General features: G+C 42.7%; 1 protein-coding gene across 1 annotated transcript in view; it reads right to left on the bottom strand.

Annotated features, from left to right (window-relative positions):
- inpp5a (inositol polyphosphate-5-phosphatase A) overlaps window positions 1-24272 on the bottom strand; it is a 178023-nt gene that overhangs the window by 42826 nt on the left and 110925 nt on the right. Inside the window, exons 6-9 of the mRNA XM_083988008.1 lie at window positions 23090-23193; window positions 15272-15324; window positions 13734-13853; window positions 2559-2643 (exon numbers count right to left, since the gene is read on the bottom strand). Of these exons, the coding sequence (XP_083844134.1) occupies window positions 2559-2643; window positions 13734-13853; window positions 15272-15324; window positions 23090-23193 (362 nt within the window). The remainder of the gene's footprint in view (window positions 1-2558; window positions 2644-13733; window positions 13854-15271; window positions 15325-23089; window positions 23194-24272) is intronic.

Below are 24272 nucleotides of genomic sequence, written 5' to 3'. Positions count from 1 at the left end.
GGTTTTCAGCAAATTCAAAAAGACAAGCAATTTAATTTTGTGATTATTTCATCAACATAAAAAAAATATATGTATTTATCCGTGTGTTATTTGTACGGAAGAGGATTAGGGCCACTGCGAAAAAAAAGTGAATTCTGACTTTTTTTCTGAAAATTCTAACTTTAATCTCAGAATTCTGACCTTTTTCTCAGAATTCTGACTTTAAACTCGGAATTCTGACTTTAAACTCAGAATCCTGACTTTTTTTTCTCATAATTCTAACTTTAATCTCAGAATTCTGACCTTTTTCTCAGAATTCTGATTTTAAACTCAGAATCTGGACTTTTTTTTCTCAGAATTTTGACTTTAAACTCGGAATTCTGACTTTAAACGCAGAATCCTGACTTTTTTTTCTCAGAATTTTGATTTTAAACTCAGAATTCCAACTTTCTTCTCAGAATTTTTACTCTCAGAATTCTAACTTTAATCTCAGAATTCTGATTTTAAACTCAGAATCCTGACTTTTTTTCTCAGAATTCTAACTCTCAACCCGGAATTCTGACTTCAATCTCAGAATTCTGACTTTAATTTCAGAATTCTGATTTTAAACCCTGAATCCTGACTTTTTTTCTCAGAATTCTGACTCTAAACCCGGAATTCTGACTTCAATCTCAGAATTCTGACTTTACACTCAGAATTCTGACTTTTTTCCCCTCAGAATTCTGACTCAGAATTCCGACTTTAATCTCAGAACTCTGAGTTTAAAGTTGGAATTCTGAGGAAAAAAAGTCAGAATTCACTCTTATTCCCAAAGGCCCAAATACTCTTCCGCAATTTTGGGCCCATCCTGCCAATGGAACACAGAGGCTGGATTGTGCAGGAAGCAAAACAAGCCAGACAGTGAGAATGAAAGCTGAATCTGCCTTCTTCTTCTTCTTCTTCTTCTACTAATTGCTCTGTTGACTTTAATTGTCATTAAAGTGCCTGCAGCAACCTCTGGGCTGAGCTCCATCCTGCACCAAGGTTGCATCTCATCTGTTTATTGGTGATGTTACAGCCCGCTGTGCTGCTAACACACAGCTTACTGTTAAATCAGACAGGTTGACCACTGTGTGAAACAGCTTTATGTGATGCAGCGCTGCCCATTTCATGGCACGTTTCTCACCGATGACATCATCGGTCTTTTCTGTTGTCCCCATTAAATGGTCAGTGTGTTTGAAGAGCCTTCATTAAAGCAGAGGGTAAATGTCCAGGTGTGTGTGGTTTATGCCGTGGCCCGAGCAGAAGCCTGGAGAGGATGTTTTTCATTTATCTTAATGGAGCCATGATGCATCAAAACGCATCAGAAGCTAAAACTATTTCACATATCTAAATGTGAAGAACACCGTGTCTTTTATAACGGAAAATGCTGATAAGACAGAGACCAGTTTCTCGCTGCTATAAATCACCGTGGCGACCTAAATGTATGCCAGGTGACATTTAATTGCGATAGCTGACTTCTGAATGGCCTCAGTGTTTGCACATCTGCTGTTGTGGATTTCTGTACTTGGGATTTATTATCTCCGCAGCAATGCATGTTCACATGATCAGTGGGTGACCCAATTACAAGACCAAAATCAAATGTACTGCACAAACTTTGAGGCAATCAATCCATGCCCCTGATAGATTGCTGAGTAAAAACATGTGACCAGCATCCCCGTTCAGCCGGGGTGGGGGATGGTGGGGTGGTGGTGGTGGTGGGTGCTTCTCCAGGAGGGGTGGCGATCTACACGACTGCTCCTCTAGTGGCCGGATGACTAAACTACAAAAGGTCTGGGCTCCTCAGTGCCACACAGAGGGAAGTCCTTCCTAATTCATTTGAGCAAAACCTGCCATTCAGAAAGCTTTCCCTCCTCTTCCCTCCCGCCATGAATGGGAGTCTGATTAAAACGAACAATGCCCACACCTTGAACAGGACCACTGATTCGAGGGCCCATTGTGCTGGGGAAGAGGGAGAGTCCTATGATAACAGACTGGGAGAGCCAACAGTCTGTTATCATAGGACCCTTGGTGTCTGTGGTGGGCCCTTTATGACTTGTTGTGCCACTAACCCCCCCCCCCCCCCCCCCCCCTCTCTCTCCTTCACATCATGGAGAATCCTGAATGACTGCACTACCTTAGCTCTCCCTGGCCTCATTTGCACCAAGAGAAGGAGGGGAGGAGAAGGAAGGGAGAGGAAGAAAGTAGGGGGGAGGGAGGGAGCAGGAGAGGAAGGCCGAGAGAAAGAGCAGTGAATGGCACCATAACATAACAATGCACTTGGAGGCTCGGTGGGCAAACACAGCTGGAGCAGCCACAGTGAAGCATTTAATGAGTCATAACTCTAAAGAGACAGGGGGCTCCTAAAGCCACTTTTACTATATTGCAGTCCCTCTACTAATGCACACAAATACAAGCACACTAACAATTTATTTTACTATGAGTTTGATAGTACTCAACCACATATACGCGTATAATATATTTGCATACGGTTGCACACATAATCTATATAATTAGACTTCCATCTAATTCACCAGGTGGATGTAATACAAAGCACTCACCTCAATAACCTGCTTGGAGTCCAACCTGAAGTTAAAGTCCCCAAAGACGAAATATGGCACCTTTTCAAACCGCTGGTCTGTGATCCTGTAAAAAGAAAAAAAAAAGAAAAAAAGAGAGAGAGAGAAGCACAGAGTGAGAATGTTATTAAACGGTCATCATAACCTCTGTGACGGCCGCTGAGTGCACAAGACGACACATCACAACCCTAATGATCCTCCATAATGACCCGTCGTGTTAAATAACAGGAGATTCTGCAAACCGCCGGGTGAAAAACATCACCATTAGCAGGCAAAGGCTGTTAAAGCGGCCATTTTATGATCCCCTTGACCTCAGGATGCTCAGTTCACCAGGGCCACAGTACCACCTAGTGGTCTGCTCACTGTGATTGGAGGGTTTTCACCTGTGCACAGCTCAGACCGTGCACGTTGAGTGAAGCTGCTTTTGCCTTCTGGTCAGCTGGTCCCACATAGTATAGATGTAATGATGGAGCAAAGAGGGAAAACAAGAGATTACATATATGAATATAGTCTACAATTATATTTAACTATTCATGTAGAGGCAATCGCAGCACAGTGTGTTAGGTTCTGCTCCATGTTTTGGGACTGGGCTCTGATGCTCATTTCTTTGAAAACATGCTAGAGGTTCACACAAACAAACTGTCCGCTCGGCATCAAACCCCATACTAAACCCAATAATAAATCCTGATCATTTCCTTAATAATCGGCTTAGAAGTAGAAGAAAATTCAATTTGCTGGACTGATCAAAGGAAGAGTGAGGCATCCCGAGCCCTCTGAACACGTAGATCTGTGGGTTTAGACCCCGAGTTATAAACCGACCCATGATGCCACAGGTTCCGCCTCAGGGGACTGAACTTGTTTTGTTGTTTGTGCTCCTTTGATGCCTCATAAATCCAGCACTTTTTTTAATGCTACCTGCATTGAGCATGTTTTAAAGGGATAGTTCAACATTTTGGCAAATTCTCCTATTGCCATAGTCCCTATAGTTTTAGGAGTAGGTTCATTACCTTTAATTGTCGGTGCAAGCTGTTTTTAGATCATCGGGGCAGAGACGTGAGCTCTGTGTGGCGCAAGGTACTTTCGCCTCATCAAACTCATCAAATACACAATCCAACAACTCCACAATGCTCTGGTGGACAAGTTGTGACCTGCACATTCACCATGCTAGGAAATAATAATGTAACATTCCAAGACAGCGTTGTTTTCAAGGCAAATGAAAGCCAGAACTACATTCCAGACACGGCTGCTGGGGGGAGTGACTCCAAAAGCAAGTAGAGTATTTGCTTCATGTGTCGTAATAATTATATTATTATTATTATCTCATAGCATGGTGAATGTGCAGGTCACAACTTGTCCACCAGAGCATTGTGGAGTTGTTGGATTGTGTATTTAGTTTGATGAGGGAAACTTAGAAATACCATGAGCCTCCGTAGCGTTAGTTGAGCAGCTCACGTCTCTGCCCAGCCGATCTAAAAACAGCTTGCACCGACAATTACAGGTAACAAACCTACTGCTAAAACTATAGGGATTATAGCAATAGGAGAATTTGCCTTTAATGAACTGAATGCAGAGTCTGGTGTCAGAGGAGATCTGTGAGTGCTGATCTTCTCCGTCATTAACTAATTCCAAATCTTTAATACCTCATCACAGTGCCAGCATCCCAGTTCTTAAAAAAAAAAACACACACACACACACAGACACACACACACACAGCTAAGTGACATATAATTAACTCTTATGCCTCATCACTTACTTAGAAGTGGCTCTTCTACAGAGCAGAGACAGGAAATTAAGGTGGACGTAGCGCAGCCTCTTGTGTAATTAATGATTCAGGATGCTTGGCTCGCTATCTCCACTAATCGCACGGATAAATCTCACCATGGACTTCCCAGGCCCAGATAACAATATATTTATGGGGCTGTAAAGAGAGAAGAAGGTCCTTCTTAGTGGTGGGTCTGGGTTTTGGCCGGCTGTCGTAAAGCACGACCACTTCTTCTCTGGGAGGGAGGGAGGGAGGAAGGGGAGGGAGGGAGGCGAAGGTGACTGGAGTAAGAGGCGGGGAACGTTGCTGTGATATTAAAAAGAGAGTATGTCATTTTGACCTCTCATTATATTAAACAGAAACTGGATGGTCTTTCTATTCCAGAGCCTTTTCAGGAGGGGTCAAAAATAAAAGATGTTGACATTGAGAATTTCATTTCTCAAATAACAATCCAAATGTTTTTCCTTCCAAGACTGGCCCATCAATCTGATAGACAACTTCATTTAATCCTGTGGTAAACAAACAGTAGAAAATAAGATCTCATGTTTACTTGTCTTTTTTTATTATTAAAATGATAGAGGTTCTATATAATTATTGTTGCAATTCAAGCTGGAACTAACAATTATTCCTCCATAATTTAAAGGTTTGCTCTACAGTGAATCAGAAATAAAGATGTGTGAAAGTTTTCCAAATTGGACTTTGAGCTCTTCAAGTGTTTGCCCGTCAAGCTGAATGATTTTCACTCGACTGTCTCTGAAAAACAAAAATAGTGTTTCTTGCTGAATCTTGGACCATTGACTGAATAATGATTTGCGGCTGATCTGGAAACAGACTCACAAGGCCAAACAGCCAAACAGAGGGATGAAGTTCTTAGATGGACAGTTACTTGAGGACATGACCCTCAGACTCCACAAACACATTACCTACAATATACCTAAAGGGCACTGATCACCTAAAACTCTATCACAGCTCAACTTTAGTTCATTTACCTGAGTGCAATTCTTCTTCTCAGTAATCAGAGCGGAGACACTGAGTCCAGCGTTTTCTTAAAAACAAGGACGATGTGTCTCCTGCATTAAAGACACTGGTTTACTATATACAGCAGGTGGATCTTAAAGTTACTTATAATGGTCCTGGAGCCAGAGAGTCAGTGTCCAATGGCAACATGAATCAACATCATCAGCCAAAGACGGAACCATCACACAGACTATTTTTTCAGGATTCCCACTCTTTTCTTGAGATAGTTTTCCAGGACTTTTTCAGTTGACGGACATTCGTTTTTATGCCATACACTGATTCATCCCCTGTCCCATTCATGCTTTGGAGAAGTGTTCTTTTCGACAATGGTATCTTATTTTGTAAATTTAGTCAGTTTGTTTCTATGCTTATTCCCCTCTCTCATTCTCTCCCAGAAATCTGATTTGAAAATGTGCAGTCTATGGCTCTAATTTATGAAATAATCTCTTAAATGCTTAGAAATGATGACAAATTTATCATAGAACAGCATACATGTTTTTTTTTTGGAAACAAAATCCTTAGAAGGGTCTGAAAAAGTCAAATAGAGCTCTGGTAGCTGTAATAAATCATTTTCCAGGACAACTCAAGCTTTTCCAGGACATTTGACTTTTTTTTCTCATTTTCCATGTGTTTTCCATGACTGGAAAATTGGTGAACCATTTTCCAGGTTTTCCAGATTTCCCAGGACACGTGGGAACACTGTTTTTTAATATTTTAGTAAAAAAAACTAATCACAGCCTGATGAAGACTGTGTATGTGTGTGCGTGTGAGAGAGAGAGAGCAAGCGTGAGTGTGTGCTCGTTAATACACTCAAACTGGCAGTGATGTCATTAATGACTTCACATTCTGGTGCTAAGAGACTCAGCTCTATTTAAACAGGGTTAGCAGGCAGTTTATTCTCTGGTCCTGAACAGAGGGACCCGGCGTACACGTCAGTGTGGGGCCGTAACAACTTGTTCCAGACGTGGGAACTCACTTTGTCCTCGCGCCGATAGACAATTCACTGGGTCTGCTTTTGTGAGTGCAGAAAGTAAACTGAATAAGGTATTCACTTTGTGGTAACATGAGACACACATGTATCCACTCTGCACTTTCCACTCTGCTTTTTACTTTTTACCTTAGTATCATTGGCTATTTATTGTCACTCTCCTTCTTATCATTTATTATTTATTACCTTGATCATCATTTTAATTATCCTTTTCTATCTGTCTATCTATCTGTCTATCTGTCTATCTATCTATCTATCTATCTATCTATCTATCTATCTATCTATCTATCTATCTATCTATCTATCTATCTATCTATCTATCTATCTATCTATCTATCTATCCATCTATCTATCTATCTATCTATCTAACGATCTGACCAAATGATATAAGAGCAAAGGAGTTCTGAAAAACAGGAGATAAGAAAAGAGTGTGGAAGTCCCTGAGAAGAAAGAGGAATTGGAAAGCAAGGGAGGAAGGAAACGTGTGTGTGTGTGTGTGTGTGTTTCTCCTGAGCCTGGAGGTGTCTGTAGCTTTATCCCTCTAATAGCCATGTCTAATACCCGCAGCCTGGCTGTTTTGTCTGCCACTCCAAGATATCAGCCACAGGTCAGAAGGTAACACTGTGTTTACATGATCATTTCCTAAAGCACTCATGGTGACCCACTGGTGTGAAAGGTGACTTTTTTTCCGCTTGGCCTTTGAAGGAAGGAGGGGGCGACGAAGAATTGCAACATTACCTACAGCTACTGGGCGTGAATAGAGGGCCTGAGGGTGGGGGGTCCCAGAGCGTGGGGGGCCCACCCTCGGTGACGCTCACCCCTGAGAGGGACCTCCATTAGCCCCGTCGTGACACTTCATTCATGCGAACTGTTACAGTGTCAGTGACATTCTCCCACAAAGACGCACTCCTTTACACAGTCTATAAACGGGCATTCTCCCGGGCCAATTCATCGTGCGCTGACACCCCTGAAAAAAAAAACTTCTTCACAAGAGGCCGTTCTCACTGAGGCTTGGGCTGGAGCCTCCATCAGGTCTTTTCCTAGGGGCCACCCAAAGACAGAGGTCAGACACTAATTTATAACACGGCCCTGACTCTGCTCCCAGGATCCTTAAACCAGCAGCACAAAGCCACTACGGTGCATTCTCTCTGGTCTCCCACAGGCAAACGCGCTGTCATCATCAGAACAAACATGCAGGAAGGAAAAAGAAGGAAGAAGGAAAGAAAAGAAGAAGGAAAAAAAAGAACGTTTTTGCGCCACAGACACATCTAAACCTCACAGACAACACTCGGTGTACTTCAAAAATTCCCGTTTGCCTTTAAATCGTTCTCGCTCCCAGCAGCCTCAGCTCTCTCACTGACTCCTCAGCAGATTATACTCTGTGATTGACAGCTAAACTGAGCCATAATAGACAGTCCATATAGGATTATGAGGGTGAAACCGGGGGCCATGTCATCATTATATTGACAAGATGACTTACCGTAAGTTGGCCGGTCAGATTGGACTTTTCACACAATAGCTGGGCTGAGCTCAGTCTCCCATTGTAAGTAAATGTTGAGAATTTGGGAGAATGTTAACATTGTGAAGAATGTTCTGGGTGACGTCTCCGTGAATGGGCCAGGGGTGGCGCCTGACAGGACCTTTGACACGGCAGGACGGCCTTCCCCTCGTCCCCCCCTGGTAGCACCCCGGCTCCTCGGCAACGCCCCATCCCAACCAGAGCACCAAACAGGAAAAGATGTGGTGCTGAGGAGGGGGGGGTAGCGGGGTGGGGAGGGGTGCAAGGATGCTGCAGCGGTCACACAGAGGTTAACCAATAAGTTGGGTCAAACTAACAGATCTGTCTGCACAGACTCAAGATGGAGAGGACACCTTTGAGACAAAGTGGAGCTGACTTATGGGATAATGAGCGGAGCAGGTTTCTGGAACTGTCAGTGAAAAGTGTTTGTTGTCTCCTGGTCATTTATCTATAATGGACTGAATTGGACAATTGTGAAAATGACATAGTTTATCATTTCTGGGACACCTGTGGTCAAGGCTGGCTAAAGCTGGCAACGGCCTCACTGTCCCAGACCTCCACTGCTCCCTGGAGCACCAGTTTCCCTGTGTGGAAAATGGCTTTTTTTTTGTCATTTGATTACCTGCAAATCTGTTTTGAATTATTTTTCACTACAATGTCCAGTATCAACTGGATTCTGATCTTCAACGTTTTTCAGGCCAAAGACCCCAGAACTGGCGGAGGGATGGAGCAGGGACCCCCTATTATATTTATCTTATAAAACTGTGTTTTATATTAAACTGGACCTAGTGCCATGTATGAATGTACCTTGTTATTGTGCATTCAATACTAAGCTATTCAATAATACACAGGTTCATTCATGTCTTTATTTTTAATTATTCATACATTATTTATATCAATAAGGTATTTACTTTTTATTATTCTAACTAAAATTGAGACATTCCCTGTAGGAGAACGCCCAGATGAAGAACCCAGACTTATTCTGGATGTCTGAATATGATATGCTGTGTTGGTTTTTTAAAGAGGAGATTTATGCTCTAGCTAGTTTCATTGATGGAGCTTGGAAATTAATAAAATTAATTCAATTTTTGTTTTGTTTTTTCTTTTTCTCTCTAAAACGACACACCAAAGCTATTCTTGAATGTATGTATTTAAATGCTGAGTGTCTTGTAAGCCCATGTGGGCTGGGTACAAAAAATGTGCATGACACTTCAATCAATCAATCATATAACAGACCTTGTTAACTGATACCAATGCAAACATCAACGGCGTCTGTCTTTTGTATGATAATCATGTATACAAGCTATTCAAATTGTTCTTAATCTTTTTTTTTCTAATCATGAATGTGGAAACAGAAAAATATTAAAAATGTTCTGCTTCACACCTTTGTTTTTTCTAATATATACTGTGCCCATGTTAATGCATCATCATGAAATATCAAAAACGGACCCTGCCTCTTCCTGATGATGCTGTGGACATGGACGGGACGGGAGCAGAGGTTTTGGTCCTGGTCTTCCAGACAGGTTACCTCAGGAGAGTCTGTAGCAGCTGATTAGATGATGAGCAGCCAACCAACATCAAAACCTGTCTCCTAAGGAATCATGGGAAACACTCCACTTGATTACTCCAGCTGCGTGCCACCGTACTCCGTTACTCAATTTGGCTTCATAATGTGAATATTCGATTTCTTATTAAGTTACATGTCGCAACTCTGGCAACACTGATAAATACGAACGGTGGGAACATGAGCTCTCTCTCTCTCTCTCTCTCTCTCTCTCTCTCTCTCTCTCTCTCTCTCTCTCTCTCTCTGTGTGTGTGTGTGTGTGTGTGTGATAAACAGGTCTATGGGCAGAGACACTGAGGCAGATTAACCTCTGCTCCTGAAGGCCTCCCAGGGAAGCCAGCTCAGCATCACACAGTGACACCACCAATACACAGACACCTGTACACACACACACGCACACACACACACACACAAACAGAACACCCTTGTGTGTAACTCCTGTACATCTAGACACGTCTTAAACAAATGAGAATAAATGGACTAAATCTTGTATTGTACATGTTAAGCTGCAACAAGAATACTTGAATTGTACCGGCACATATCCTTGCGCGGACACACACACAGGCACACTAGTCTCCTTAATACATTTATTCAGGCTTTATGGAGGATCTCCCTGTGATTATCCAGTCCTCCCTCTTGCAGCTCAACATGTCTATTGGCTGGAAACTAGCCGGCCTCTTTCAGCCTGTTGTTCTGGGAAAAGCCTAAAGGGAAACATTTAGATTGGAGGGCTCTTTGAGACGCTCTGACAGCTGACTGATGACCGTCCATAAAATGACAAAGCATTGCTGTGTGGTGGCCAGTGCGGCCCACTGCCTCCCCATGGGAAACTAATTGCTTTGAATTGTTAACGGCAACATTATTTTTCTGCCAATCATTGCTTTTCAATGCCTCGAAAATGAGCATGAAACAAGTCTTTTCAGCGAACAAAACAGTTAAATGTCCCCAATGTTGATCAAATTAACTTCAGCAGTGTGACAATGGACTATATTTGTGTGAAAATAATGGCGTGCCACAAAGGACGCCTTTATGCCAGGATTTCACAGTTGTAATGTAAAACTGTTCTCCCCTGAACCGGACCAGGCACTCTGAATGGGGGTTGGAAAAAAGAAACAAATGCAATAGACAAAAGGGATTTTTTTTTTCCAAGAGGAAGAAAAAAAATGTTGATTTTATCTCATGCTATCATTTCACAGGCTCATTTAGCAGCCATGTTTTCCATCCCCAGGGTTTTCACCATCACTCTCATTACATCGGCTGTCTCAGGAATGAATTAAACAAATTTGAATAATTTTCAAAAGCACACTCATCTCCAGTATCTTGTCCCCTCAGGTTGTGTCAGATCCTAATTATCCAATTGAATCTCATTAAATACTTCTTTTTTTTTTTTTTTACATGTGTTCACACAGACTCTCTTCAACCTTGACATAATAATCAAACAATGATTTCTGTACATCAAGGCCTAGCTGAGTCAACAAGGTGAATAATGCCTGATGTGATGCAGCCCTGGCTGGGCAACATAAGTGAAGGACAGGAACTCAGGCGGAGGGAAAGCGTTTCAAACGGAGCCATGGAAGTGGCTCACACATCAGTGCAAGCTTCAGAGCAGAGCAGTGCTTTTTTGATGTGACTCAATAGTGCAGGTCTGGCCCCGGCTAAACGCTGTTCCTTCTCAGCATTGTTCCCCCGAGGCCTTGAAGCACTTTGGAGATAAACAGCGTTTAGCAGTTAAAAGGGCCACAGAGGAAAAGGCTTATCAAATGTCTTCTCAATGGGCTGAGAGCGAGCTGCATTATTAGTGGCCCGGGCCTCAGATAAGGTGGAAAGCTGCAGGTTTGATGCTCGGGTCCCCGCCGGCACCGCCGTGTGATCATGCTCCTGTGCCGGCCGGCCGCCCCGCGGATCTCGGCCGGTGGTGTGTTCACCGACACCCCCCCACCCCTCCTCCTTCCCCTCCTCTCCCATTCCGCAATGAGAGATTAGAGCTCAGAGAGGGAGAGAGAGGAGAGAAGGAGGAGGAGGGGGGGGGGAGTTTGGCTTTAGATATTCCCCCTGTCCCTTTTCCTGCTCTGTTTTCAGGGGGTAGGAGTCAGAGTTAGGACAATGGCCAAAAAGATGGTTCCCAACCAGCCGCTGAATGGGAACACTGTTGGTGGTAGCGCTTCATTCAAAGCCCGGCCTGGGCACATTGTCCTCCCAGATCGGTGGAGGAGAATGGAGTTTGCTGGTGGCTGCCAAAAGGTTAGCAGCCTCTGTGAAAGGACCGACCCATTATTCACTGCCCTTTACAGAGCCCGAGCACCCTTTGTGCTCCACCTTCCCTTCCCTCTGCACCGCCAGCTTTTTCTCACTTCGGTGCTCCGGATCCGCGCCCGACAGTTTCCCCCAAAGTGAGCGACTGAGGCGCGATGCCCCCCACTATCCCACCCCCTTAGCAAGGAGAAACCAGGGTAGCTGGAACATATAACGACCTCCCTACCACCACCACCACCACCGCCACCTTCCCTCACGCCGCTTACCCCCCTCCCCTCCCCTCCATCTCACCCCCTGTCAAAAAAGAAACCTTTAAATGATATGGCCCAGAAGTAACAACAGCGTTACCATCCCAACACAAGGGGATTTAGAGAGCGCGAGCAGGAAACTGCAACTCAGCCAGCACAATTCCAATTCAATCCCCTCGGCCGGCCATCAGAAACTGAGGGACTCTGCTATTAGGTGCGTTTACAAGGCAACCTTTAAAAATAAATCAACTTGCAAAAAGCGTGATGAAAGCAGAGGAAACACAATGAAAACACTTGAATGTAAGCGACAAGCGAGGCGCTTTTCAAACTTCACCACGCCTGTAAATCCAGCTTAAGTTACAGCGTAATAAAAATTGCAAAAGCTGCCATATTCTTGAGAAACACTCCCACTTCCCAGTCCATTAAAGGTGGACCATTCTTTCATCAAATCAAGAATGAAGCATAGGTAAAATATGGCCTCGGAGAGGATACTTTAAAAAGTGCCTCATAATTCATGCACATCAGAAAGCCTGGAGATAATGTATGCCACCCATATATGCATGTAGTTATTCAAAGCTGAAGTGGTGCGGAGCCACGTCGTGCATTCTGATGCTGTTTGAATGGCAGCTCTCCCGCTGCGAGGCCGGCGCCAGGCTTCTACTCTGTTACATGGCCAGGTGGAGCAGGAGCTGCACCAGGCGCTGGCTCTTAATACACACCATTTATTTCAAGGGTTGAGCCTCTGGGGAGCACAAATATGCAAATGACATAAACTGCTCCTTAAAAAACAACACATGCAGAGTAGAACCAGAGTTGTTTTCCTGTTGCTACTGAAACAGAGCAACAACAAACTTAAGGGATCATCCTCTGTAGATGATGAACACCTGCAGCAAATCTAATTCATGGGAAAATAACACAAATAGGGAAAATATATGTTCATATATACTACGAAGCTGGGACTTGTTCCTCCTCCAGGAGAGCAAGGACATGCCGAACATGGCAATAAAATAAAGAGTGATTAATCAGTATCTGAGGTACGTTTAACATAACATATCTTCTTTTTTTTGTTTCTGACTAGATTTTGTAAGACGTGATATATATATATATATATATATATATATATATATATATATATATATATATATATATCCTGGATATATATCCTGGACAGTCAGTGGAATTCATACATTGTATATTATGTACTGTATATGAACATGAAATATCTACCAAAAATCAGACCAAAGTATTATGGATGAAACGTGGTGAACAAATCAATCTACAAATATTGTCTTTCTTCAGTTGCCAGTAGGGAGACAAAACTGAGGAGGAATGTAGAATTAGAGAGGTGAAAGAGGTGAAGAGGTGAAAATGAAAAAGGGTTGGAAGGAGAGGCAGTAAATAACAGTTAAAGAGACTGGAGAGCTCTCCTGTTCTTTTTTCTTGTCTGACAAAACTGGGCTTTGTGTCTTGCTACTCCTACTTTTTTGGTAATATGCAATTTGCATTCTTTACATATACTTTGTCTTATATGTTTGTAACACATGCATGCGTCTATACACTTTATTTTACCTGATAAAGACATGACAACCAAAACCTCATAAATAAAGTGAGATCAAGTGGTCAAGCTGCTTCTTTTGGTTCTTTCTCAGTGGATTTTTGATTGAATTAAATTGTCTATTACTAACTGACCTGCTTTAGTTATTATTGTAATAATTTATTAGACATTATCATCTTCCAAATACATCAAAAACAGGTCATCTAAACATGGATACAGGCTGAACATGAAAACAGAGGTGTGGACGGTACCTGTCTAAGACGTAGCCCAGGGCCTTCTGCCTGGTCCCAGAGTAGACGGAGGGGCTTTTCTCCCAGGCCACCAGGTTGGAAGCATCATGGAACAGGTGGATGTTGACCAGATCAAAGGCACTGGGATGAAAGAATACACAGTGAGTGAGCTCCTTCTTCCAGACCCTCATATATATCTGCTAATACATACTACAACTGCACTGGGACACATGTGAAGTTTCATTTCAGGTGAGAAAACTGTTTAATGCCTTGATAAGTAATGCTGATTCTTACTTTTCTTAATGCTTGTTTTACTGTGATTTACTGCTTGTGTTACTGCTATGCATGCTTAAATGTTTGTTTGTCTGATCCGTTGCTTTATGTTGCTGTTGTATGTACTTTTTATAGTATTATTTTAGGGATATGCAATATGTATACATAATATATAGTATGTAATGTTGTTTTGTTACAGGTTGGCAGTTATCTTGCCCAGGGACTGCAGTTGAAAACTAGCTGCTTAGCTAATACTGGCACATTTACAGAAATGTCCATTAATGCGCACAGGTCCTGCAAAATAAAATAAATAAAAGTGGTAGATTTCTTACTGAACATGATTTAAATATTATATTATCTATCCGGACAGAGTAACAAATATTTTCTATCAAATAAACACTGTAAAAATAAAATGTGAGAGCACTTTAAACACATCTGAACCCATCTGAACACACACACATACACACACTGTAAACACCACTCTGCTTCCTTTCAGTTTGTCCTGTCAGGCAAAGGCAAGATAGCTCAATGTTGGGTGATGAACACCGCCCGGCTCATCCTATCAATCTGGCCTGTTTTGTTAGTATAATGTCGGGCAGGGTGACCCAGAGGAATAGCTCTTATCTCAATGGGGTTTATTCTGCAGTGACATCCTGAACAAATGAATACATGCACGCTCTCCCCTATCTCTGTCTGTCCCATCTCTGATCTGATCTCCCTATTCTTCACCAGCATCTCTCTCCCTGCCGCTCTTGTCAAACGTCATGCCCCTATTAAATGCTTACCGTTTCAACTCTTTAGTTCTCATGTCATCCCTCTATTAGATTACAATCCCCGTCTTGCCCCCCCCCCCCCCCCCCCCTCCCTCCCCCCTCCCTCCCCTGGCTGGCTCACTCCCTCCCTTACTCCCCTTGGTTCTGACCACTGGAAGCAAGTGTTTTTTATTCAGCTCATACAGGTTCAATTGCATGTAATGTTTTTTGTCATCTGTCATATGCAGCTGTTTGACTAATGTGAGCATGTGTAATCAAATCGCTGCCTGCTGCTGTGGGACACCATCCACCGAGGACTCGGCTACAGTATGTAACCTGTCCCTCCCTCTGTGTGTGTGTGTGTGTGTGTGTCTTGTGCTGTCTGTGATCACTGCAACACAAGCAGCCCAGACAGGACTCACACGGTTAGACGTGTTCCCGTCTAATCTCAATGATACAGTCGTAATGATTCAAGGTTGAACAAAGATGAGGTGGGAAGCGTCATTGAAGGGACTTCTTAATAATAAAACTCACCAGTCAGCCAGGGCCCATCGAGTTCTGATGAATCCCTTTCTGGACCACTTGCACTGCAGAACAGGAAGAGACTCAATTCAGCATGACAGCAGTAGACTTTGACATCACTGAGGCTTCAACTGTCATCATGAGGCAAATTAAAGGGACAGGAATGAATGATTTATGGCGAAACAGTAACAGTGTCCACTACCTGAGAGCACTGATGCATGATATCTGGACATTTTCCTGCATTATCAGAGAGTTTTTACTGTAATTTACATCCTTTAAAGGAGAGATATTATGTCCCTTTTCCACAAATTAGTTCCCAGGTGTCTTAAAGACATGTCTGTGACATGCTTTGGTCAAAATACCCCAAGGGTCAAACATCACAGCTCTTTTCATCCTCTCAAAACAGCCCTGTTCAGAACGGCTGGTTTCAGTGCCTGTCCCTTTAAATGCAAATGAACCACTGCTTGCCCCGCCCCTTCTGCTGGTACCAGGTAGGGGTGGGGTTAAAAACTAGTTACATCATTGTCAGACACCTGAGGGAACAGCTCGTAAAACTGAAAATTACTGATTTTTTTTGTCAATTCTCACATTTTGGGGACCGGAATGCAAGACAAATACCCAAATATACAGTATATTAAAGAGCCTTCAACGGTGATATTTCCATTATATGTCCCCTTTAAATTTGGAGTAAATTACTTCAGAAAGTACTTAGTTACTGAGTTAATACATTTACTCAAACACTTCACCTGAGTACAGTTTTGGAGCTCTCCTGTTCTACTGAAACAGGTCTGATGATATTTGATATTCACTCCATTTTCACCTTTAACAGCACCACATTTATAGTATGTGACAGTTACAGCTGTAATTTACTGCACACATTAAGATTTGCTGGCACACAAAATGTTTTACATTCTTGTTGGTAAAATGAGCCAAAGGAATAAAACCTAGGAAAACAACATTAAGGTGCTGTTTATCTGTTCATATATAAAGAGGGGGTGTGCTGCTTTCCTGTTTTATTTGTTAATAAATATAATTTTGTTTTTTATTTTAGATTCATAACAGGGATTTTTAATTATTTTATAGACTCAAAGAATAACTGCTTAATTCAGAAAGAAATATCCAAATTCATTTATAATGGAAATAATCATGAGTTGCAGCCACACACAAGAATGTATTTAATAAAAAATACAGGCAGGAGGCCTTAAGATAAAACTGCATCAACACATTTGGTGTTTCAGACGCTTGTAAAGTTGGCTTGAATTTTTTTTTTTGAAGGACAATAAAAAAGTTATGATAGATAATGTAGATAAGTGTCATGAAACTGCTGCCTGCTTAGGTGAAAGCCTCACAAAATATAAAAAGCATAGCATGTAGACATCTTGTATGCAGCTGTTTGATCAGATCCCACCAGCCTCCAGTTAATTATCCAATCACAAGTCCAAAGCTCTTACTCAAACAGCACATGATTCACCATGAAGCTGGTTATTAAATGAGAGACAAATTGATGTTGTGAGTGTTCTCATTCTGAATAGATAAATAAGTCTCTTTCCTTCAGCCTCTCTCTTTTTCTGTCTATCTCTCTCCAATACGCCTGATGGGGAGTTAACTGCAGTGATGAATAAACTAATTATGGGCCAGGTCACAAAATTACAAATTGCCTAATTTTATTTAAAAATCTCAGATGCAAATTAAAGGGCTAAGAGGTATTTGATTGCGCCTCACATCCTTCAATCTGCATTAGTACAAGATTAACTGTATCAAATTGAATTACATTAGCATACTTGAATTAATCCATACTGCCTCTGCAGGATGTATGGGCCCAATTTTAACTTGCTGTCCCAATATTGTGTCTTTGAAAAGAGCAAATGGAATTAGATGCGAGTGTCACACTGCATCAAAACTGATTGACCTTACACTTGAAGAAATATGTTTTTTAAACTAACTCAATATATTTAAGTGATAAACACAAGCAATGAGGATTGAGTAAGTAAGTGTGGTAATCACAGTCATGTGTTTACGTATATGCACAAAATGTATACGCACACCGGCTTAGTAGCATGGAATATCCATTACTATGTGTTTGTTGAAGTAAGTTGAAGGGGGGAGAAAGTCTTAGAGAGGGGAGGGTGAGGCGGGAGGAGATGGAGAAGGGGGGGTGGGGGGGGGCAGGTGGACTTGCTCAGTGTACATACAAGCTCTGACTGCAGCCAGAGACATTTAATCTCGATTTAATTTAAAGAGCCATTAACTACAATCGCAGCATTAAAATCCATCACTTCCCTGACACCCGGCCCCAGATTGCCCCATTTCCTCCTCCTATGACTGATTGACCCCCTGCTTCATCGCTTGCTTATAAACACACACACATATACACACACACACACACTTACACACACACGGTATCACGTGGCCGACCATTGAAGGTAAGTCAAACATACATCCACATATCAGGAAGTTTAAAAATATACACTCTTCAACCTTTTTATTGTCCTTCTTTACCAAATTGTCGTGCTTTTATTTTGCGATAGCAGTGGAGCTCACGTGATTTTATCTCTCACAATAAATCAAAGTGCAGCAGAAGACGAGTGTCCCTCTCTACTGGTTGACATGATGACATCATGATTTGGTTGCTGCAGCTGATATTGCAGCAGAGATGATGACACAGATGCTGTCCAGCCCCATTTAATCTCCTGCTGAAACATCATCATCGCCCCTCCCCCCCCAATACATACACATACACACAAAAAAAAGATGTATTTAGCCAATTTGCTTTTTAAATATGCTATTCTGAATAGAGGATGTAGCAGGATGGGATGGATAGTGAGCTGTAATCATATCATATATCATGTTTGGTGGCTATAAAGAGTCAGTGAGCGGCGACGGGGGGGGAGTCAAAGGACGACGGTAAAAGGTCACACGGGGCTCAGGTTGACTTTGGCTGACCTTCCACAGGTCAGCGATGGCGTCTCCGTCCGTGACAGTGATGAACGGCTGCTACACAGTGTGGGTCACATCCAAGGGTGTGGGCCAATACATATACGGGGCTGACCACAACACACACACACACACATCCTTGTAATGCTATCTTTGTGAGGACACTCATTGACATAATGTTTCCCTAGCCCCTTACCCTAACCTTAACCATCCAAAACAAATGCCTAACCTTAACCATTACTCTTGACCTAATATAAACCTAATTACAACCTAAAGTCTTAACCCTAAAACAGCCCTTGGAAAAAGTGAGGACCGGCCAAAATGTCCTCACTTCCCAAAAATGTCCTCACTCTGTTGGTTAAAAACTTCCGGTCCTCACAACGTAGTAAGTACAAGAACACACACGCACACACACGCGCACGCCAAAGATGAGAGACATGAGCCAGAGTAAAAAAAGAAAAAATGAGAAAAAATCAAGGAGACGAGGAACCATCAGATTCACTTGAAAACTGCAACCACTACATAAAACTCCCCAATTGTGACCAATGGAAACGCTTCTATAAAATGTCAGATGTGACAGTCTGGACACACACACACACGCACACACACACACACACCTCTTCCCCTCACCATTTCCCGGTCCATCCCGTTTTGATTCTTTGACCTTTCTTATATTTCAGCTCAAAGTCCGACCCCCATAAATAATATTATGGCTGGGTGATGTTTGGTTGGGGGGTGATAGAAGAGTGCAGGACCATGAGGGGGCGAGGGGGGGGCCGGGGGTGTGAGGAGAGGGGTTACACAAAAGCCCCGTGACAGAAATGCACTGTGAGTAATAAGTAATACACACAAACGCTGATTGATTTGAGCCCTGGTAGACAGTCACATTTATCTTTATTCCATCATCCAGAGGGGGGGCAGGGCGGGGGCATCAAATAAGAGAGGGCCTCACATAGAGTTTATATAACTGGACAGCAGACGTGTGTGTGTGAGCTGTAACACAAACACAAGGGCACTCTCTTTCATCGTCCTCACTGCCAGATTGCAGTAAACACGACGTGAAGAGTTCTGAAATTCACCTGCTGAGAGGCTGACGGCAGAACGACCTCAAGCGGGAAGAAAATGCCATGAAACAGGAGTTCTGATGTAAACTGAGGAGGATGTTTCTGATCCTTGTGTTCACTAAAAAAAAAAAATGAGCGAAGAAAGCCTTCATTTGGCTTTCATTTCAACATTATCTCCACGTTTATGAGCCGCTGGGCCGTCCTCATGGATCACAACCTGTCACTGACAACAGCATCATGTGTCGCAGGTGTCTTGTCTGGTGATAAATGCAGAGAGCATTTTACAGGCAATGCCAGTTTAAATGACTTCATCTGCCTGACGTCCGCGTCGCACCTATGAATCACACGCCGGGGGCTTAAATCAAAGGGGAAAAATGTGAAGGAAGTTAACTTTCATCAGGGGGCAGAACTTGAAAGTAATCACAGGCCCGTAGCGCGGCTTACTACAGAGGGCACTAAAAGGCTATGAAAAGTCAATGCTTTTATGGACACGCTCATGGTGCCAAACAACAAATAGAAACTCATACGGATGTTGATCTACAGCCTGTCGCCTATTTTCCTCCTTTCTCTTTTTTCTACGGCTGTGTAAAACAATCAATAGCAAGGGCACATTAAGGTCTGGGTCGTATACTTAATTTATATAAGGCAATGACAAATCCTTATGATGCAATGGTTTTTTGGAGGCATGTATTACCGCGCCAAACAAATAAATATATTAATGTCCGACCGGGGAGATGGAGAGATTGACGGAACAACAGGAAACGACAAGCCGCCCAAATCCATCATGGCGGCCTTTCAAAAGAAATGCGCCCACAATTTTGTCCACTTCAGTTCTTATTCAGCATTTCAATTAATGTCCCCGCTTCACTCCCCTTCGCTAACAGCTATAACTCACCGCGGGATTACGGGAAGTAATCTCATCTGTTGTTTTGCATACGGAGGGGTTGTCGCTTAAATCAGAATCAAAACCAGGAGAAGAGGAAGGCCGCGAGCACAAAGTGAGAATCTGAAGTGATTTCAACCAATATTTTGATTTCACTTGAGTTTGGACACTTTGAAATCTGCATGAGTCTGATTTAGCTTCATTGCAAACTGAGCTTTTCAACACGTTTTACTATAAAAGATGTGTGTCGATTACTTTATGGTTTATGATTTATTTTTGGAGGAAGATCAAGAGTTGAAAGATGATCAATTTATGAATAATTCATCTCTTCCGATCAGAAATTATTAATCTGAGCCAAAATTCACGTAATTTAAAAATTTGAAGAAAAATATTAAAAAATGGTTTCTTAAATGTTTCTGTTTTTCTCAGTTTATATATATATAATAATCAATTAAAACACATTCATCAAAAATTAAAATAGTTAGTTGCAGCTTTAAGAATGTCACACCATGACCACTCAAGTTCTCTGAAATGTTTCTGTTTTAAACACACACACACACACACACACACACACACACACACACACACACACACACACACACACACACACACACACACACACACACACACACACACACACACACACACACACACACACACACACACACACACACACACACACACACACACACACACACACACACACACCAAGTGTCCTGCCCACCACCATGATGTCATCAGCATCTCACTCATTGTCACTTTATTAATGGGGGACAGTAAAGGTAAGACACAAGCAGGGAAACACACCATCCATCTGAGCTGTCTGCTGTCACTCTGATCTTCCTGGATTACTTTCAAACACTTGTTTTATTTTTTATTTGAATGGAGTCATATCATGAGCACAGTAAATAAGATACCTGCCCCGCCCCCTCCCTACACACGCTGCGTTAACTTAAACCTTTTAGTTCACGTATAGCGCAACCCCGGAAACCTCCCACCCAGATAGTCCAGGCACTGGACTGGAGCACCTGGTTCTGGACTCTTGTGCTGCGTCCCGTCTGGTCCAAGATCCCTGTGTAATAGGATTCCTCAAAGCTGCAGATGGATGGCAAATCTAGGCAGTTTCATCTACTAAAAGAGGGCATAAATCACCAGCGGAGGAAGCAGAGACGAGGCAGGGGTTATCACCAGTCTGCCTCCCTCATGAGAGCTTTGCATTAAAGCATTAGTGAAATTAATTCATCTTTCATAAGAGGTTTGAGCAGTATCTGTGATCTATGATAACAACCAATTTCTCACTACGGAGGGGAGTATCAGGAGGAGGGAGGGAGACAGGAGAGGGAAAAAAAAAATACTCGGCGACCCTGATAGACTACACAAATCTGCTCTTTTTAAATGGGCTAACATTATCTGGAGTGCTGCTCTCTGGAGCATCATCCCAGATTCATACCCCAGCCGGGAAAGAGGCATAAATCACCAGGCAAAACTTTTCTCATCTGCACCCCCACCCCCCCCTCCAACACACACACACAGACACACACCTCCTTTCTCTCTACATCACTCCCTTCATCCATTTCACAGCCACACTGTGCCAGGTTTGTTTTGTGGTTTTCTTTGCTTGTCCTGTTAAACGCAGAACAATGCTGCGCTGTAATCATTTTAAATGGCTTTGCGCCTCAAACGGCGTAATTAGTTTTAGATCATCTCTGGAATGGGAAAATGAGGGGGGAAAAAACTAGAGACGTGAGGCTTTATGTTTGTGTGTATGTCTAGGGTGGCTCAGGGTGGGCAGAGAGGAGGTGGTGGTGGTGCTGTGTGTGTGTGTGTGTGTGGGGGGGGATCCTGCAGTGTGTGAAAGAGACGGAAATTGGGGGGAAGTGTGTGAAGGGGCCGTATCCATCTGTTTTGCATATATTTGCTGTGGGGGGGCGGCCGTCGGAGCATGGTTGACAGATGAGTGGGGAGTGCGGGGATGACACACGGGCGGTCGTGCTCTTTATTACTATATCAGCACTGCTATGCTCAGCGCTCAGCTCAGCTCAGCCCCCCCACCCCACACACACACACCCTCTCTCCTCAAACCCCCCCGATGGTACACACCGCACCAAAAAACTATAGGAAAGTGAAACACAGCACAGTGAGCAGACACAGCGAGGACTTCCTCTGGTTTACCGTCCCGTTTGATTTGTTTTCAAATCAGCCGAATGTGGGCGGAAATCAAATGGGATGGTAAACCAGGAGCAGAACTAACACTAACACTGAACTGGACGGTTACACAACAGAGGAACGACACTTTCCATGAATCAGTGAAAAGTTGGTAAAAAAGGAAATCTTTTGTTATGGATGAATTATTTTTTTCCCTGTTAAAAGTTGATCCTAAATACCGTCACTTTGTGGAAAAAAGATTATTGGAACCATATTGGCAGATGTGCCAAAGTAAAGTGAATGCACAGATACTGGTCCATCTATCTATCTATCTATCTATCTATCTATCTATCTATCTATCTATCTATCTATCTATCTATCTATCTATCTATCTATCTATCTATCTATCTATCTATCTATCTATCTATCTATCTTATCTTAACATTGAATTGGTAGGAATTTAAATGTGTCATTTGAACTGTAAAAAAATGATTAAAATAAACTTAAACATTTGGTATAGATGACAATGAATGACTTAAATATTTCAAACACTTCCCCCGGGGGATTAATAACTGGTCCTATATTAAGAGATTAGTAATAAAATTATATTTTGACTATATTTGATTTCACACATTCATAGTGTTGTGAAATGTATTGATGCATAATAATCGTGATAATCGTAATACCATGATTATTTCTCTGACAATAGAAAATCTATAATCATGACATCCCTAGTGGAGATGGATCCAGCTGTGGGTCAACAACAGGAAGTTGTCACAGCATCACCACAGCAACACAACCCACCTCAGGGAAGTAGTCCTGGGGAAACTTCTCCTTCTCCAGTGACGGTGTGCTTTCTAGTGTCTCTGAGCAGGTTTCCTTTCCCACCACCTTCTTGAATTTCTTGGCTGAAGGGCAGAAGAAGAGACAGAGCGAGGGGGGACGGGGGAGGGGACAGGAAGACACTTCGCTGTTATAAACATAGCAGGTTCATTTCTGGAGACCCCATGTGTGGTTGAGAATCTCCATCAGAGCCACCTGCAGCCTTCCTCAGACAAACTGCCCCACCTGCTGGTCACAATGTGGAACATCCACATCCAGCTTCACCCTCCTGTTGTCCTGCTGGGTCAGATTGACCCAATCTGTTCTCTTCTTCCATCTTTCCTTCTTTCCTTCCTTTCTCCCTTCCTTCTTTCCACAATCCTTTTCCTCTCCCTCCCTTCCTTCCTTTCGTCCTTACTTCTTCCTTCCTCCTTTGATCCAATTGATTTGATCTGTTTCCTCCCTCAATCTTTCTTTCCTTCCTTTTTCCCTTCCTTCTTTCCCTTATTCCTTCCTTCTCCTTCCTTCCTTGAACGAATCTGTTCCCTCCCTCCATCTTTCTTTCCTTCCTTCTTTCCCTTCGTCCTTACTTCTTCCTTCCTTTTTGACCCAATCTGTTCCCTCTCTCCTTCTATCTTTCCTTCCTTTTTCCCTTCCTTCTTTCCTCCCCTCGTCCTTACTTCTTCCTTCCTTTTTGACCCAATCTGTTCCCTCTCTCCTTCTATCTTTCCTTCCTTTATTCCTCCCATCTTTCCCTTTGTCCTTCCTGCCTTCCTTCCTGCTTTCCCTTCGTCCTTCCTTCCCTGACCCAGGAGGACAACAGGAGGGTTTTAAAGAGGGGGGAGTGGGAAAGGTCACAACGTGGGGAACATTTAAAATACAGATACGTCTCTCTTTTTTTTTTATCTCGTAGGAAGACTGCTGCAGTGTGTGAACACACATCCCAGTCGATCAAGAACATACACTGAGCTGAGTTCAGACTGAGGTAACTGTGTTGGGTGAAAGACAGAGCAGCAGACGTGTGTGTGAGGACACTGCGTTAGTTAGGTAGTTAGTTTATTGTCCCTTTGTAATGTCAGATACATGTATTCAGGTTAAACTAAGAACATGATTATAATAACAAGGTTAGCATTTGAACTGTGGCTTTCTAAGGACAGGGTGTGTT

Source organism: Trachurus trachurus (genome assembly GCF_905171665.1).
Source record: "Trachurus trachurus genome assembly, chromosome: 15".
Classification (NCBI taxonomy): Eukaryota; Metazoa; Chordata; class Actinopteri; order Carangiformes; family Carangidae; genus Trachurus; species Trachurus trachurus.
This window is presented reverse-complemented; position numbering and strand designations above follow the sequence as displayed.